General features: G+C 46.0%; 1 protein-coding gene across 1 annotated transcript in view; it reads right to left on the bottom strand.

The window, feature by feature from the left end:
* Window positions 1-16,434, bottom strand: part of LOC144487409 (uncharacterized) — a gene marked incomplete at its 5' end in the record, with an annotated part of 137,585 nt that overhangs the window by 12,132 nt on the left and 109,019 nt on the right. Inside the window, 3 exons of the mRNA XM_078205500.1 lie at window positions 10,167-10,253; window positions 12,815-12,979; window positions 13,073-13,149. Of these exons, the coding sequence (XP_078061626.1) occupies window positions 10,167-10,253; window positions 12,815-12,979; window positions 13,073-13,149 (329 nt within the window). The remainder of the gene's footprint in view (window positions 1-10,166; window positions 10,254-12,814; window positions 12,980-13,072; window positions 13,150-16,434) is intronic.

Raw genomic sequence — 16,434 nt, 5'->3', positions numbered from 1 at the left:
GACTCTTTCCCATTCATGCAGAGCATGTCTATTTCTCGCTGGAGAGAGATCATAAAGAGAGGTGGGCCCAGATGATTGAGTGTCAGACTCACTAAGCCGATGTAAAACATCATTATAATACATTTCTATATGTTAACTTACCTCTTGCCCATCTGTGGTGTGAGGCTGACCGCGCTGGAAATGCAGCACTTGTAAAATGGCGCCGGTTGCAAACAAATGGTGCCAATTGTGCTCAGTGCTTTCCGCCTGACTTTACTAAAGCATCGCGGCCAAATACACGGTAATACTGCCTCCAGTGTGTTTCCATTTCATAGAATCATAGAGTGCAGAAGAAACCCTTCAGGCCAACGAGTCCGCACTGACACATTAGAAACACCTGAACTCCGACCTAATCCCATTTGCCAGCACTTGGTCCATCGCCCTGAATGTTATGACATGCCAAGTGCTCATCCAGGTATTTTTTAAAGGATGTGAGGCATCCCGCCTCCACCACCCTCCCAGGCAGCACATTCCAAACCATTGACAGCCTCTGGGTATAAAAGATTTTCCTCACATTCCCCCTAAACCCCCTGCCCCTCACTTTCAACCTATGTCCCCTTGTGGCTGACCCTTCAACTAAGGGGAACAACTGCTCCTTATCCACTCTGTCCATGTCTCTCATAAGCTTGTATACCTCGATCAGGTCTCCCCTCAGCCTTGTCTGCTCCAACGAAAATAACCCAAGCCGACACAACCACTCTTCATAACTTAAATGTTCCACATCAGGCAGCATCCTGGTGAATCTTCTCTGCACCACCTCCAATGCAATCACATCCTTCCGATAATGTGGTGAGCAGAACTGCACACAGTGCTCTAGCTGTGTACTCACCAAAGTTGCAACATAAGTTCTCTGCTTTTGTAATCTATGCCTCGATTGATAAAGGCAGGTATCCCATATGACTTTTTCACCACCCTACTAACCTGCCCTTCCGCTTTCAGAGATCTGTGGACAAATACACCAAGGTCCCTTTGTTCCACAGAACTTCCGAGTGTCCTACCATTCATTGAATACTTTCTTGTCAAATTACTCCTTCCAAAGTGTATCACCTCACATTTTTCAGGGTTAAATCCCATCTGCCACTTATCTGCCCATTTTGTCTATGTCTTCCTGTAGCCCAAGACGCTCTGCCTCACTGTTAAGCACCTGTCCAATCTTTGTGTCATCCGCAAACTTACTAACCCTACTCCCCACATAGTCAATGTCATTTATATAAATAATGAATAATAGGGGACCCAACACAGATCCCTGTGGTACGTTGCTGCACACTGGATTCTAGTCACAAAAGCAGCATTCTGTTATCACCCTCTGTCTCCTGCAACTGAGTGTATTTTGAATCCACTTGATCAAATAACCCTCTATCTCATATGAATTTACCTTCTTTACAAGTGTCCCATGTGGGACTTTGTCAAAGGCTTTGCTGAAATCCATATAAACTACATTGACCCCTCGTCTACACACCTAGTCAACTAACACGTCAGTCAACGACACATGGTAGCACAGTGGTTAGCACTGCTGCTTCACAGCACCAGGGACCTGGGTTCGATTCCCGGCTCGGGTCACTGTCTGTGTGGAGTTTGCACATTCTCCTCGTGTCTGCGTGGGTTTCCTCCGGGTGCACCGGTTTCCTCCCACAGTCCAAAGATGTGCGGGTTAGGTTTGATTGGCCATGCTGAAATTGCCCCTTCGTGTCCTGAGATGCACAGGTTAGAGGGATTAGTGGGTAAAATATGTAGAGATATGGGGGTAGGGCCTGGGTGGGATTGTGGTCGGTGCAGACTCGATGGGCCGAGGGGCCTCTTTCTGTACTGTAGGATTTCTATGAATCTATGATACTCAAAACATTCAATCAAATTTAAGGCTAGTGTTTGCAAGATATTGAGAATGTGAGAGTTTAAGGTTATTTTAAGTTTAATTATTATTGTTACAAGTAGGCTTACATTAATTTACGGCAATGAAATTACTGTGAAAATCTCAATCTCTGGCACCTGTTCAGATACACAGAGAGAATTTAGCACAGCCAATGCATCTAACCTGCACATCTTTCAGACTGTGGGAGGAACCCGGTGCACCCGGAGGAAACCCATGCAGACACAGGGAGAACGTGCAGACAGTGACCCAAGCCAGGAATCGAACCCATGTCCCTGGTGCTGTGAGGAAATAGTGCAAACAGCTGTGACACTGAGATACAGGAAGATAGAGAATGACTGTGTGTAAGGGAGAGAAACGGCAAAATACAAAGAATGTGTGAGTGTGAAAGAAAGATACAGCAAGACATAGCAAATGTCTGTGTGTGAAAGAGATGGTAGTCATGATGTGGAGATGCTGCTGTTGGACTGGGGTGAACACAGTAAGAGTTTTAGTGACACCAGATATCCACTCCATCTGAGGAAGGAGCAGCGCTCCGAAAGATAATGGCATTTGCTACCAAGTAAACCTGTTGGACTTTAATGTGGTGTTGTTAAAACTCTTACTGCGAAAGAGATACAGCGAGATATAGAGAACGTGTATGTGTGTGAGGGAGAGTCATAGAGTCATAGAGAGGTTTACAGCATGGAAACAGGCCCTTCGGCCCAACTTGTTCATTCCTGCCTTTTTTTAAAAACCACTAAGCTTGTCCCAATTGCCCGTGCTTGGTCCATATCCCTCTATACCCATCTTACCCATGTAACTGTCTAAATGCTTTTTAAAAGACACAATTGTACCCGCCTCCACTACTACCTCTGGCAGCTCGTCCCAGACACTCACCACCCTCTGTGTGAAAAAATTGCCCCTCTGGACACTTTTGTATCTCTCCCCTCTCACCTTAAACCTATGCCCTCTCGTTTTAAACTTTGTCCTTTTTCGTTTGGGAAAAGATGTTGACGATCGAGCTGATCTATGCCCCTCATTATTTTATAGGCCTCTATAAGATACGGAAAGGTAAAGAATGTTTGCATATTTGATATAACAGGCTAGAGGGAATGTGTCCGATGTGAGAGACAGATACAGCAAGATATAGGAAATGTGAGTGTGAGAGAGAGATACAGCAAGATAGAGAGTGCGTGTGTGAGAGAGAGAGAGATACAACAACAAGCTCGAGGGAATATGTCTGTTTGAGAGAGAGAGGTATAACGAGATATAGAGAATGTGTGTGTGTGAGAGAGAGAGATATACAGCAAGATATAGAGATAGAGTGTAAGAGAGAGAGAAACCGTATGGCCAATCCACCTAACCCGCACATCTTTGGACTGTGGGAGGAAATCGGAGCACATAGAGCAAACCCATGTCGACACGGGGAGAATGTGCAGACTCCACACAGACAGTAACCGAGGCCGGAATTAAACCTGAATCCCTGGCACTGTGAGACAGCAGTGCTAACCACTGTGCCAACGTGTCATCCGATGTGGGCGAGTGAGAGAGATACAGCAAAATATAGAGACTGTGTGAGTATGAGTGAGAGATACAGCAGGATATAGAGAATGTCTGTGAGTATGAGAGAGAGATAATGTGGAGATAGAACATAGAACATAGAACATAGAACAGTACAGCACAGAACAGGCCCTTCGGCCCACGATGTTGTGCCGAGCTTTATCTGAAACCAAGATCAAGCTATCCCACTCCCTATCATCCTGGTGTGCTCCATGTGCCTATCCAATAACCGCTTAAATGTTTCTAAAGTGTCTGACTCCACTATCACTGCAGGCAGTCCATTCCACACCCCAGCAACTCTCTGCGTAAAGAACCTACCTCTGATATCCGTCCTGTATCTCCCACCACGAACCCTATAGTTATGCCCCCTTGTAATAGCTCCATCCACCCGAGGAAATAGTCTTTGAACGTTCACTCTATCTATCCCCTTCATCATTTTATACACCTCTATTAAGTCTCCCCTCAGCCTCCTCCGCTCCAGAGAGAACAGCCCTAGCTCCCTCAACCTTTCCTCATATGACCTACCCTCCAAACCAGGCAGCATCCTGGTAAATCTCCTCTGCACTCTTTCCAGCGCTTCCACATCCTTCTTATAGTGAGGTGACCAGAACTGCACACAATATTCCAAATGTGGTCTCACCAAGGTCCTGTACAGTTGCAGCATAACCCCACGGCTCTTAAACTCCAACCCCCTGTTAATAAAAGCTAACACACTATAGGCCTTCTTCACAGCTCTATCCACTTGACTGGCAACCTTTAGAGATCTGTGGATATGGACCCCAAGATCTCTCTGTTCCTCCACAGTCTTCAGAACCCTACCTTTGACCCTGTAATCCACATTTAAATTTGTCCTACCAAAATGAATCACCTCACATTTATCAGGGTTAAACTCCATTTGCCATTTTTCAGCCCAGCTTTGCATCCTATCTATGTCTCTTTGCAGCCTACAACAGCCCTCCACCTCATCCACTACTCCACCAATCTTGGTGTCATCAGCAAATTTACTGATCCACCCTTCAGCCCCCTCCTCTAAGTCATTAATAAAAATCACAAAGAGCAGAGGACCAAGCACTGATCCCTGCGGCACACCGCTAGCAACCTGCCTCCAATCCGAAAATTTTCCATCGACCACCACCCTCTGTCTTCGGTCAGACAGCCAGTTACCTATCCAATCGGCCAACTTTCCCTCTATCCCACACCTCCTCACTTTCATCATAAGCCGACCATGGGGGACCTTATCAAACGCCTTACTAAAATCCATGTATATGACATCAACTGCCCTACCTTCATCAACACACTTAGTTACCTCCTCAAAAAATTCTATCAAATTTGTGAGGCACGACTTGCCCTTCACGAATCCGTGCTGACTATCTCGGATTAATCCGCATCTTTCTAAATGGTCGTAAATCCCGTCCCTAAGGACCCTTTCCATCAATTTACCAACCACCGAAGTAAGACTAACCGGTCTATAATTACCAGGGTCATTTCTATTCCCTTTCTTAAACAGAGGAACAACATTCGCCATTCTCCAGTCGTCTGGCACCATCCCCGTGGACAGCGAGGACCCAAAGATCAGCGCCAAAGGCTCTGCAATCTCATCCCTTGCCTCCCACAGAATCCTAGGATACATTTCATCAGGCCCAGGGGACTTATCGACCTTCAGTTTATTCAAAACTGCCAAGACATCCTCCCTCCGAACATCTATTTCCTCCAGCCTATTAGCCTGTAACACCTTCTCTTCCTCAAAAACATGGCCCCTCTCCTTGGTGAACACTGAAGAAAAGTATTCATTCATCACCTCGCCTATCTCTACTGACTCCATACACAAGTTCCCACTACTGTCCTTGACCGGCCCTAACCTCACCCTGGTCATTCTTTTATTCCTCACATAAGATTAAAAAGCCTTGGGGTTTTCCTTGATCCGACCCGCCAAGGACTTCTCATGTCCCCTCCTAGCTCTCCTAAGCCCCTTTTTCAGCTCATTCCTTGCTAACTTGTAACCCTCAATCGAGCCATCTGAACCTTGTTTCCTCATCCCTACATAAGCTTCCCTCTTCCTTTTCACAAGACATTCCACCTCTTTTGTGAACCATGGTTCCCTCACTCGGCCATTTCCTCCCTGCCTGACAGGAACATACCTATCAAGGACATCCAGTATTTGTTCCTTGAAAAAGTTCCACTTTTCATTAGTTCCTTTCTCTGACAGTTTCTGTTCCCAACTTATGCCCCCTAATTCTTGCCTAATCGCATCATAATTACCCCTCCCCCAATTGTAAACCTTGCCCTGCCGTACGGCCCTATCCCTCTCCATTGCAATAACAAAAGACACCGAATTGTGGTCACTATCTCCAAATTGCTCTCCCACAACCAAATCTAACACTTGGCCCGGTTCATTTCCCAGTACCAAATCCAATGTGGCCTCACCTCTAGTCGGCCCATCCACATATTGTGTCAGGAAACCCTCCCGCACACACTGCACAAAAACTGCCCCATCCAAACTATTTGACCTACAAAGGTTCCAATCAATATTTGGAAAGTTAAAGTCCCCCATGACAACTACCCTGTGACCCCCACACATATCCATAATCTGCTTAGCAATTTCTTCCTCCACATCTCTATTACTATTTGGGGGCCTATAGTAAACTCCTAGCAACGTGACCGCTCCTTTCCTATTTCTAACTTCAGCCCATATTACCTCAGTGTGCAGATCCCCCACGAAGTGCCTTTCCGCAGCCGTTAAACTATCCTTGATTAACAATGCCACTCCTCCACCTCTTTTACCAGCTTCCCTACACTTAGTGAAACATCTATACCCCGGAACGTCCAACAACCATTCCTGTCCTTGTTCTACCCACGTCTCCGTAATGGCCACAACATCGTAGTCCCAAGTACCAATCCACGCCCCAAGTTCATCTACCTTGTTCCGGATGCTCCTTGCATTGAAGTAGACACACTTCAACCCACCTTCCTGTCTACCAGTACCCACCCTTGACCCTGATACCTTCCCCAATACCTCACCACCCTCTCTGACTTCTGGACTACAACTCCCTTTCCCACTCCCCTGACAAATTAGTTTAAACCCCCCTGAAGAGCCGTAACAAATTTCCCTCCGAGGATATTGGTGCCCCTCTGGTTCAGGTGCACCCCGTCCTGTTTGTACAGGTCCCACCTTCCCCAGAACGTGTTCCAATTATCCACGTATCTGAAACCCTCCCTCCTACACCATCCCTGCAACCACATATTTAACTGCACTCTCTCCCTGTTCCTCAACTCGCTATCACGTGGTACCGGCAATGTACCAGAGATGACCACATGTTTTGTCTTGGCTCTCAGCTTCCAGCCCAGCTCCAGAAATTCCTGCTTTAAATCCCCGTCCCTTCTCTTACCTATGTCATTGGTACCAATGTGCACCACGACTTGTGACTGTTTCCCCTCCCCCTTCAGAATCTGGAAAACACGGTCTGAGACATCACGGACCTTGGCATCCGGTAGGCAACATACCATCCGTGAGTCTCTTTTGCTGCCACAGAACCTCCTATCTATCCCTCTAACTAACGAGTCCCCAATAACTATCGCCCTCCCGCTCTCCCCCTTTCCCTCCCGAGCCACAGAGACGGACACAGTGCTGGAGATCCTCTCACTGCGGCTCCCCACTGGTATGTCATCCCCCTCAACCGTATCCAAAGCGGAATACTTGTTGCTAAGGGGAATGACCACCGGGGATCCCTGCACGGACTGCTTCCTCCCAGCCCCTCTCACCGTCACCCATCTGTTTTCAATCCTCGGAGTAACTGTATTCCTAAAGCTTGTGTCTATGGCCATCTCTGCGTCCCTGATGATCCTAAGTTCATCCAACTCCAGCTCCAGTTCCCTAACACGGTTTTGGAGGAGCTGCAGATGGGTGCACTTCCCACAGGTGTAATCAGTAGGGACACTGTCGTCGTCCCTCACCTCAAACATAGTGCAAGAGGAACATTGCACTGCCTGCACACCCATCCCCTCTAGATACCTTGCCAGTACCAGGTAGAAAGTGCAAAAATGAATTCAAACTCACCCCTACTCGCCCTTTCAGCCTAAGCCCTGTGAGCCAAAGTCTTATAGCTCACACTCTGCTTCCCACACACTCAAGCCCTGTGAGCCAAAGTCTTATAGCTCACACTCTGCTTCCCACACACTCAAGCCCTGTGAGCCAAAGTCTTATAGCTCACACTCTGCTTCCCACACACTACGCTGCCCGCTCCCGACGCTGCCCGCTGTATACTGCAGCCTACCTTTAATACTTCACGCGCTTAAAGAAACCCTTCCCAGACTCCTTTGCTGCCCACTTCTAGTTTTCACTTTAAACTTGAAAAACTGCTGTTAAAGTAAAGGCCAAAAAAATACACACACTAGCTGACTAATTAAATAAATAAACAATTCAATTAATCCAATTAATCTCTTACCAACACTGCTGCCTTCAATCACCCCTCTCAGCTTGCTCCAGTGGACTGGGGTAAGCACAGTAAGAAGTCTCACAACACCAGGCTAAAGTCCAACAGTTTTATTTGGTAGCACAAGCCACAAGCTTTCTGAGCGCTGCTCCTTCATCAGATGAGTGGGAGTTCTGATATACAGAATATATACAGGATATAGAGAATGTGTGAGTGAGAGAGAGAGATACAGCAGGATATAGAGAATGTGTGAGTGAGAGAGAGAGATACAGCAGGATATAGAGAATGTGTGAGTGAGAGAGAGAGAGAAATACAGCAGGATATAGAGAATGTGTGAGTGAGAGAGAGAGATACAGCAGGATATAGAGAATGTGTGTGAGAGAGAGAGATACAGCAGGATATAGAGAATGTGTGAGTGAGAGAGAGAGATACAGCAGGATATAGAGAATGTGTGAGTGAGAGAGAGAGACAGCAGGATATAGAGAATGTGTGAGTGAGAGAGAGAGACAGCAGGATATAGAGAATGTGTGAGTGAGAGAGAGAGATACAGCAGGATATAGAGAATGTGTGAGTGAGAGAGAGATACAGCAGGATATAGAGAATATGTGAGTGAGAGAGAGATACAGCAGGATATAGAGAATGTGTGAGTGAGAGAGAGATACAGCAGGATATAGAGAATGTGTGAGTGAGAGAGAGAGAGAGAAATACAGCAGGATATAGAGAATGTGTGAGTGAGAGAGATACAGCAGGATATAGAGAATGTGTGTGAGAGAGAGAGATACAGCAGGATATAGAGAATGTGTGAGTGAGAGAGAGAGATACAGCAGGATATAGAGAATGTGTGTGAGAGAGAGAGATACAGCAGGATATAGAGAATGTGTGAGTGAGAGAGAGAGAGAGATACAGCAGGATATAGAGAATGTGTGAGTGAGAGAGAGAGATACAGCAGGATATAGAGAATGTGTGAGTGAGGGAGAGAGATACAGCAGGATATGGAGAATGTCTGTGTGGGTGAGCATATGAAAGAGAAATGAAAAAGCAAGAGTGGCAAAATCTTTAAAGAAATAGTTGGTCAATTATCCAGTGAGTGAATTAGAACCTTGTGCAATCTGATCCAAGTGCGGAGACCACTTTCTTCCCCATCATGTCACACATGCAGCCAATGTTCAAACCCCAATAATGTCCAATTTAAAAATCTGCAAGTTGCTGCTCCACCAATCACAGCAAATGTGGCAGAGGAACAGCCTGTGATTGGAGCTGTGGTGTGAATGTGAAGGTCCATGATGCATTCTCACTCTCATGGCCGCCCTTGCAGTCTCCCCTACAGGAACATAGGGATCTGAATGATCGCACAGCCTCCTACTCCCTTTCAGTCAGTGATTTCCAAACCCTGACCACCCTTTGGCTGAAAATATTTTCTTTTCATTTCCCCTTTAAATTTTTAGCCAATAACTCTCAATCTGTACCCCCGCCCCTTCCCACAGTTACTAAACACTCTGCAAAGGTAAATTGTCCCTTCCCATCCACACTATCTAGATCAACCAATCAATGCTCACCTCTTCAAAAGACAACAAACCCAGCCTATCCAATCTTTCAAAACAAAACAGAAAAGGCTGGAAAATCTCAGCAGGTCTGACAGGCATCTGTGGAGAGAGAATAGAGCTAACGATTCGAGTCTGGATGACCCTTCACCAGAGTTCCAGCTCGGACCCTTCGTCAGAAGTCCTGACTTTCGGCACGGAGCTGATTGTGCTGACAAAAAAACACTTGAGAGACTCGCGACCGGCGCTCGCTAAAGGCCCCCAGCTGCTGTGTCCCGGTTTGCAGCACAGTGGGCCCGAGAGTCCCGGCCTGTATCTTTATTCAAATAGGGAGACCAAAACTGTGCCCAGATTTTATGATGTGGTCCCACCAAGACCCTGTACAGCTGCAGTAAAACGTGCTCACATTACATTCCATTGCCCTGACAAGACCAACATTTCACTTCTGTCCTAACCACTGATGAGACCATTATCGTGATGTGGTGATTTATGGAGCAGGACAGCCAGGTCCCTCTGTACCTCCCAGTTCACCAATCTCTCTACATTTCAATCATCTGAAGCTTTTCTATTGATTCTGACCAGTCACACTTTCTGGGTGACCACAAACACCAATGACAAAATAAACATGCACTGATAGCAAAATGATTGGAACAGAATCCCACTCCCCTCACACAATCCATCTCACTCCCCTCGCCCACTCTGTCCATAGCAACCCTTCTCTCAGTTTGATTTTCAAAATGCTAATACCTGATGCTGCTGTAACGTTCCAATGAGGCGAATCATAAGGCGGGCTGGTCTGTGGTGTGGGCGGTTGGGTTGGAACTGGACCAGCTTCTGTGAATGAGGAACAGAAAGGTGAGAGAATGTGTGAGAGCAACATCCAACACGAACACAAAATACAGTGAGGAACAGGAGTCTGTAAGTCAAACATGAACTCTGCCCATCCACACAGACGCTGTCACCATGGTGAATACTTGACATTGTTCTCACCAATCGCCAAACTCAGATTCAAACCATTGTGAGAGCTCAGCCAATGATATTGTAGAGGCAAAACTGTCTCTGCAATCGTCCGAATGTGACTTCGAACCAGACTGGACCCACATGGGTCATCCCACACTCCACACTGGATAGCCCATGCGAGGCAGCCCACACCCCCAAACAGGACCCCCAACACGGGACCCTTTATACAGGATAGTACACACACTCCTGACCCCCTAACTGACTCTTGCACAAATCAGCTGTCAGTAAGAAACCCAAACCCCACCCCTGCCAATCCCCCCCCCCCATAACCATTGCCGATGTGAACCAACACCCTGACCCCGTGTCCGACCAGACTGCTACACCCACTCCCCGCATACCCTGGCCAATCCTCTACATGAACTGGCTAGTGCCCTCATGCACCGCCCCCCCGCCCCCCCCCCCCCCCCCCCCCCACCAAAAAAAACTGACTTAACAGTCTGACTGCACACAACCCCCACCCCCCCATGAGCAAACACTCCAGCCCCCGTGACCGATCCAACAACCCCCCCACTTCCATAACCAAACCCTGCACCCCTTGCATGACCAACCCTCCCCCACCTCTGCCACCCCTTCCTGACCGAGTCCCCTCCCCTAAATCCCCACACTCCCTCCCCCACTCCCTTGTTTGCTGTTCTGTTATTTTCAGTGGGAGTTTTATTTGCAGTTGCCTGACAGAAGTTGTTGCGGTACAAAAGGGGTATGAGCTCCTTCACTCCATTGTTTCTGGCTCGAAAGCCAGTGTCTCCCTGCACTGCCTGAATTTTCATATATGCCCACATTATACTGCATTTTTCAGATTTCTGTCCACACATATCAATCTCCTTTTATATCCTCTTCACAATTTACTTTCCTACCTATCTTTGTGGTGACAGCAAATTTAGCAACCATACCTTCAGTTCCTTCATTTACGTTGCTATTCAAATGTCCCTTTAGCATCCATGATGACTGAGATTCCACAGCCCTCTGCAATGGAGAATTCCGAGGATTCACAACCCTCGGATTTTATGAATTAAAAAAAAATCTTCCCCTTGCTCCTAAGTGGCGTACCCATATTTTGAAATTCTGTCCCCTGGTTCGAGTCCCAAAGTGAAGAATCCTATCCTCACACTTAGGTCAAAATAGAAGAATTGTTGGGGTTGAATCTGGGTTCATAACATACCTTGGGGACCCTAACGTTGCTACTTTGCTACTCCTGAACTCAATCCCTCTGGCAATAGAAGCTAATAAACCATTAGCTTCATAATTGTTCATTGCTCCTGCATTCTAGCTTTTAGTGATTTATTGGAAAGAATCATAGAATCATAGAAACCCAACAGTACAGAAAGAGGCCATTCGGCCCAACGAGTCTGCACCGACCACAATCCCAACCAGGCCCGACCCCCATATATTTTTACCCACTAATCCCTCTAACCTACACATCTCAGGACACGAAGGGGCAATTTTAGCATCGCCAATCAACCTAACCCGCACATCTTTGGACCGTGGGAGGAAACCGGAGCACCCGGAGGAAACCCACGCAGACACGAGGAGAATGTGCAAACTCCACACAGACACTGACCCAAGCCGGGAATCGAACCCAGGTCCCTGGAGCTGTGAAGCAGCAGTGCTTTGACGAGGGATTCCTAATCTCGCACCATTTCAGAAATACTCCACACACTTGTTCCTCCTCGCAAATTGTAAGCATAACCTTATATTTTCTACGTTATATTCTATCTGACATCTACTTGTCCACTCACTAAGCCCTTTTGGAAGAACATATTTAGTCCCCACATCCAAATTATTGATCAAAATTGTGAACAGCTGGGGCCCAAGCTCTGACCCTTGTGGTTCCCTCTGGTCAGAGGCTGCTAACGCCAGAATGAGCTGTTTATTGTCACTCTGCTTTCTGCCTGTTAACCAATCTTTAATCGATGCCAGTATATTACCTCCTATCCCAATGCTTTATTTGTGTTGACCAACTTTCCATTGCTGACCTGATCAAAAGCCTTCTGAAACTCCAGGAACACTGCATCCACTTTTCTCAATTATGTTAGGAATATCCTCACAAACCTCCAACATGTTTGTCAAACGTGATTCACCATTGATTAATCCATGTTGACTATGCCCAATCACATCTTCATTATCAAAATGTCTATTCCACAACTCCTTGAGAATTAATTATTTTAATTTCCCTCCTTGTGCAGGAAGGTTAGTGAGTGAGTGAAGGGCGACAAACGGGCTATCAGAGTGTCTGAATCATTTCCCTTTGCTAAAAATTATACTTTGAGTGTCAGTCCCTTACAAAGCAGAGGCTCTCGTGTAACTTTGTCAGTTGAGCTGCTGAGCTGGGACATCCCAGAGTTTTCTCTTTACATCATTTCCAAACACCAATGTACCTGTGCAGTAAGCGAGGGAACAGGCAGGTGACTTCTTCAACTCATAAACAAAGAAATTGTAGCAGCGTTTGATCTTTATTTCTTGGTGCCAGCGACAGGTGTTTCCACTCCAGTGAAAACAAACTGTCCTCTTTACTATCCCTTCACGCAGACTGGGATGAGATCCTGAAATGAGGAATAGAAAGATTGAAAAGTGTCTCCAGTGTGAATTGTGTTGGACAGTCAATGTCAATCTGATGTAACAGAGTCTGAAATTACCTTTTAACCAGCCTGTGGCGTGTGTGGAGCAACGTCTTACTGGAACAACAGTCTCAGGAATGGTCGAACTACCAGGACTGAAAGGACAATCACACAGTTCATCGCTGTACTGATGCAATCCAAATAAAAAGAGGCTGCAAATACTCAGCTGGTCAGGCAGCCTCTGCGGCGAGAAACAGAATAACGTTACCCTTTGTGACGAACCATCTTCAGAGCAGAGGAGTTATCACAACACCAAACATTAACTCTGTTTATTTCCAGAGATGCTGGCTGACCTGCTGTATATTTCCAGCATTTTATTTTTGTTATTTCATTATTTTAAGGAAGAGGTGTGTGAAATATTAAATGAGATTAGCTCAGTGAGGGAGGAAATATGAAGATGTTTACCATCCTTGAAAGTGGATATGTCCCCAGGCAGAGACAATTCATACCGGAGGCTGCTGAGGAAAGCAAGGGAAGATGTAACAAAGACACAAAGCATCTTCACCCATCAACTGTGCCTATAGATGTGGAGCTGGAAAAGTAATGACATTGATTAAGAGACAGCCGGAGTAATTACAGAGCATTCAGCCTCATGTCTGTGGTGGGAAAATAATGGGAAATAATTCTGTGAAATAATAGAAATCATCATTTGGGAAGGTTTAAATAAATTTGAGTCAGAATGGATTTGTTCAAATAAGTCAAGTCTCAATAACTTGATTACATTGATTGGCAAAGTAACATGGAGAGTTGATGAGTGTAACATATATGATATAGTCCACAAGGGTTTTAGCAAGAGCTTTGACAAGGTCAAACAAGACTCACTCGTCAGGAAATTGGAAGGAGAGTTGGATGCCAATTGTCTCAATGTCAGAAGCAAAGGGTTGTGGGTAGTGTGGTTATTGAGATTGGAAGGTTATTCCCAGTGGAATTCCAGAGGGATCTGTACTGAGTTCCTTGTGTTCTTGTGGTAGTGTCAATGAAATGGAATTAAAAGTTGGGGACATGAATAAGATGTCTGCAGCAGAGATGAAAATCGTTCATGCGCTTGATAGTGAGGAAGAAAGCTGTAAACAGCAGGAAGATATCGATGGATTGGTCAGGTGGGTAGATGTGTGAGCAATAGAACTCAATGTGGAGAAGTGTGAGGGAATGGGTTTTGGGAGGACAAACACTGGATGGAGAACACACAATGAATGGTGGATATTGAGGTGAGTGGTGGAGCAGAGGGATCTTGGAGTATATGTCTATTGATTGCTGATGATAGCGCGACAGGAAAATAAGGTGCTCAAGATGATGCTGTAGAGATTTTTCTTTATTGATCAAGGACACGATTAGAAGAGGAAGGAGGTGTTTCTCTAATTGTATAAAACAATTGTTAGAGCACAAATAGAGTACAGTGTACAGTTCTGGTCACCACATCACCAAAAGAGTCTGGTAGAGACAATTGATGAGGATGGCCGGCACGGTGGCACAGTGGTTAGCACTGCTGCCTCACAGTGCCAGGGACCCGGGTTCGATTCCCGGCTTGGGTCACTGTCTGTGTGGAGTTTGCACATTCTCCCCATGTCTGCGTGGGTTTCCTCCGGGTGCTCCAGTTTCCTCCAGGGGCAATAGCCAATATAAGTGCATGGGGTTGTGGGGATGTGGCCTAGTGTGACTGTGGTTGGTGCAGACTCGATGGGCCAAATGGCCTTCTTCCACACTGTGGGATTCTATGAGATGTTGGAACATTTTATTCAGGAGGGGAGATTTCATTCTGACATATAACATCAGGAGGTATCTGGATTGAGTGGATTAGGAAGAATCGGTTTTCATTTGCAGAGAGGTCAATGTCCAGGGAGCAAAGATTGAGAATAATTGTGGGAACATTGAGTGGGGGGCGCTGAGGAGGAGTATTTCCACACACCGAGTGGTGTGAACCTCACAGAGCTAGAAGGTGGCACTCTGCTTTTTCAACCAGTATGGATACAATGGATCGAATGGCCTCGTACTGCACCCTGAATTTTAACATGTTTAAACATATTGCCACCCATCCCAGCAAGTCACTTTCCTCTCAGTCACAGAATCGAAAAATGAAACAGTGCAGAAGAGGCCCTTCAGCCCGTCAAGTCTGCATTGATACGTGAGAATCCCCTGACCTTCATACCTAATTCTGGTTACCACCTCTTGGCCCGTAGCCTTGAATGTTATGGCATACCAAGTGCTCATCCAGGTACTTTTGAAAGGATGTGAGGCAACCTGACTCTACCACCCACCAAGGCAGCACATTCCACACCATCACCACCCTCTGGGTAAAATCATTTTCCCTCACATCCATCCTAAGTTTCCTGCCTCTCACCTTGAACTTGGGCCCGTGTGACTGACCCTTCAACTAAGGGGAACAGCTTCTCCCTATTCACTCTGTTCATGTCTCTCAGAATCTTGTACACTTCGATCAGCTCGCCCCTCAGCCTTCTCTGCTCCAGTGAGAACAACCCAAGCCTCTCCAACCTCTCTTCATAACTTAACAGTTCTATCCCAGGCAGCATCCTAGTGGATGGATAATGTGGTGACGAGAACTGCACACAGGACTCTAGCTGTGGCCTCACCAAAGTCCGATACAACTCCAACATAACCTCCCTGCTTTTGTAATCTCTGCCTCCAATAATAAAGGCAAGTGTTTCATATGACTTTTTCACCACCCTACTAATTGTGCTTCTTCCTTCGGTGATCTATGTACAAACATGCCAAGGTCCCTTTTTTCCTCAGAGAGTTCTTAGTGTCATGCCATTCATTGAATACTTCCTTGTCAAATTACTCCTTCCAAACTCATACTTTTCAGGGTTAAATTCCATCTGCCCCTGATCTGCCCATTTGACTATCCCATCTATATCTTCCTGGACCCAACACATTCATATATATAATTAACACCCGACCAATCTTTGTGTCATCTGAAAACTTACTCATCCAGCCCCTCAACATAGTCATTGGTGCCATTAATATAAATGACAAATAATATCAGACCCAGCACAGATCTCTGTGGTACGTGACTAGACGCTGGCTTCCAGTCACAAAAGTAACCTTCTGTCATCACCCTCTGTCTACAACAACTAAGCCAATTTTTAATCCTCATTAAGTTACTCTGTATCCCATGTTCATTTGCCTTCTTTATAAGACTCCTATGTGAGACCTTTTCAAAGGCTTTCACACTTGGAATACTGTGTACAGTTCTGGTCACTCTGTTAGAAAAATATAATATTAAATTATATGGAGAGCGTACAGTGTACAGAAAAGAGTTACCAGGATGTTGCCTAGTATGGAGCATATTAGCTATGAGGAGAGGTTGGAGAAACTTGGTTTGTACTCACTGGAACGATAGAGGTTGAGGGGCGACCTGATAG

The sequence above is a fragment of the Mustelus asterias genome, unplaced genomic scaffold, assembly GCF_964213995.1.
Source record: "Mustelus asterias unplaced genomic scaffold, sMusAst1.hap1.1 HAP1_SCAFFOLD_779, whole genome shotgun sequence".
NCBI lineage: Eukaryota > Metazoa > Chordata > Chondrichthyes > Carcharhiniformes > Triakidae > Mustelus > Mustelus asterias.
The sequence above is the reverse complement of the archived record's forward strand: the minus strand, read 5'-3'. Positions and strand labels throughout refer to the sequence as shown.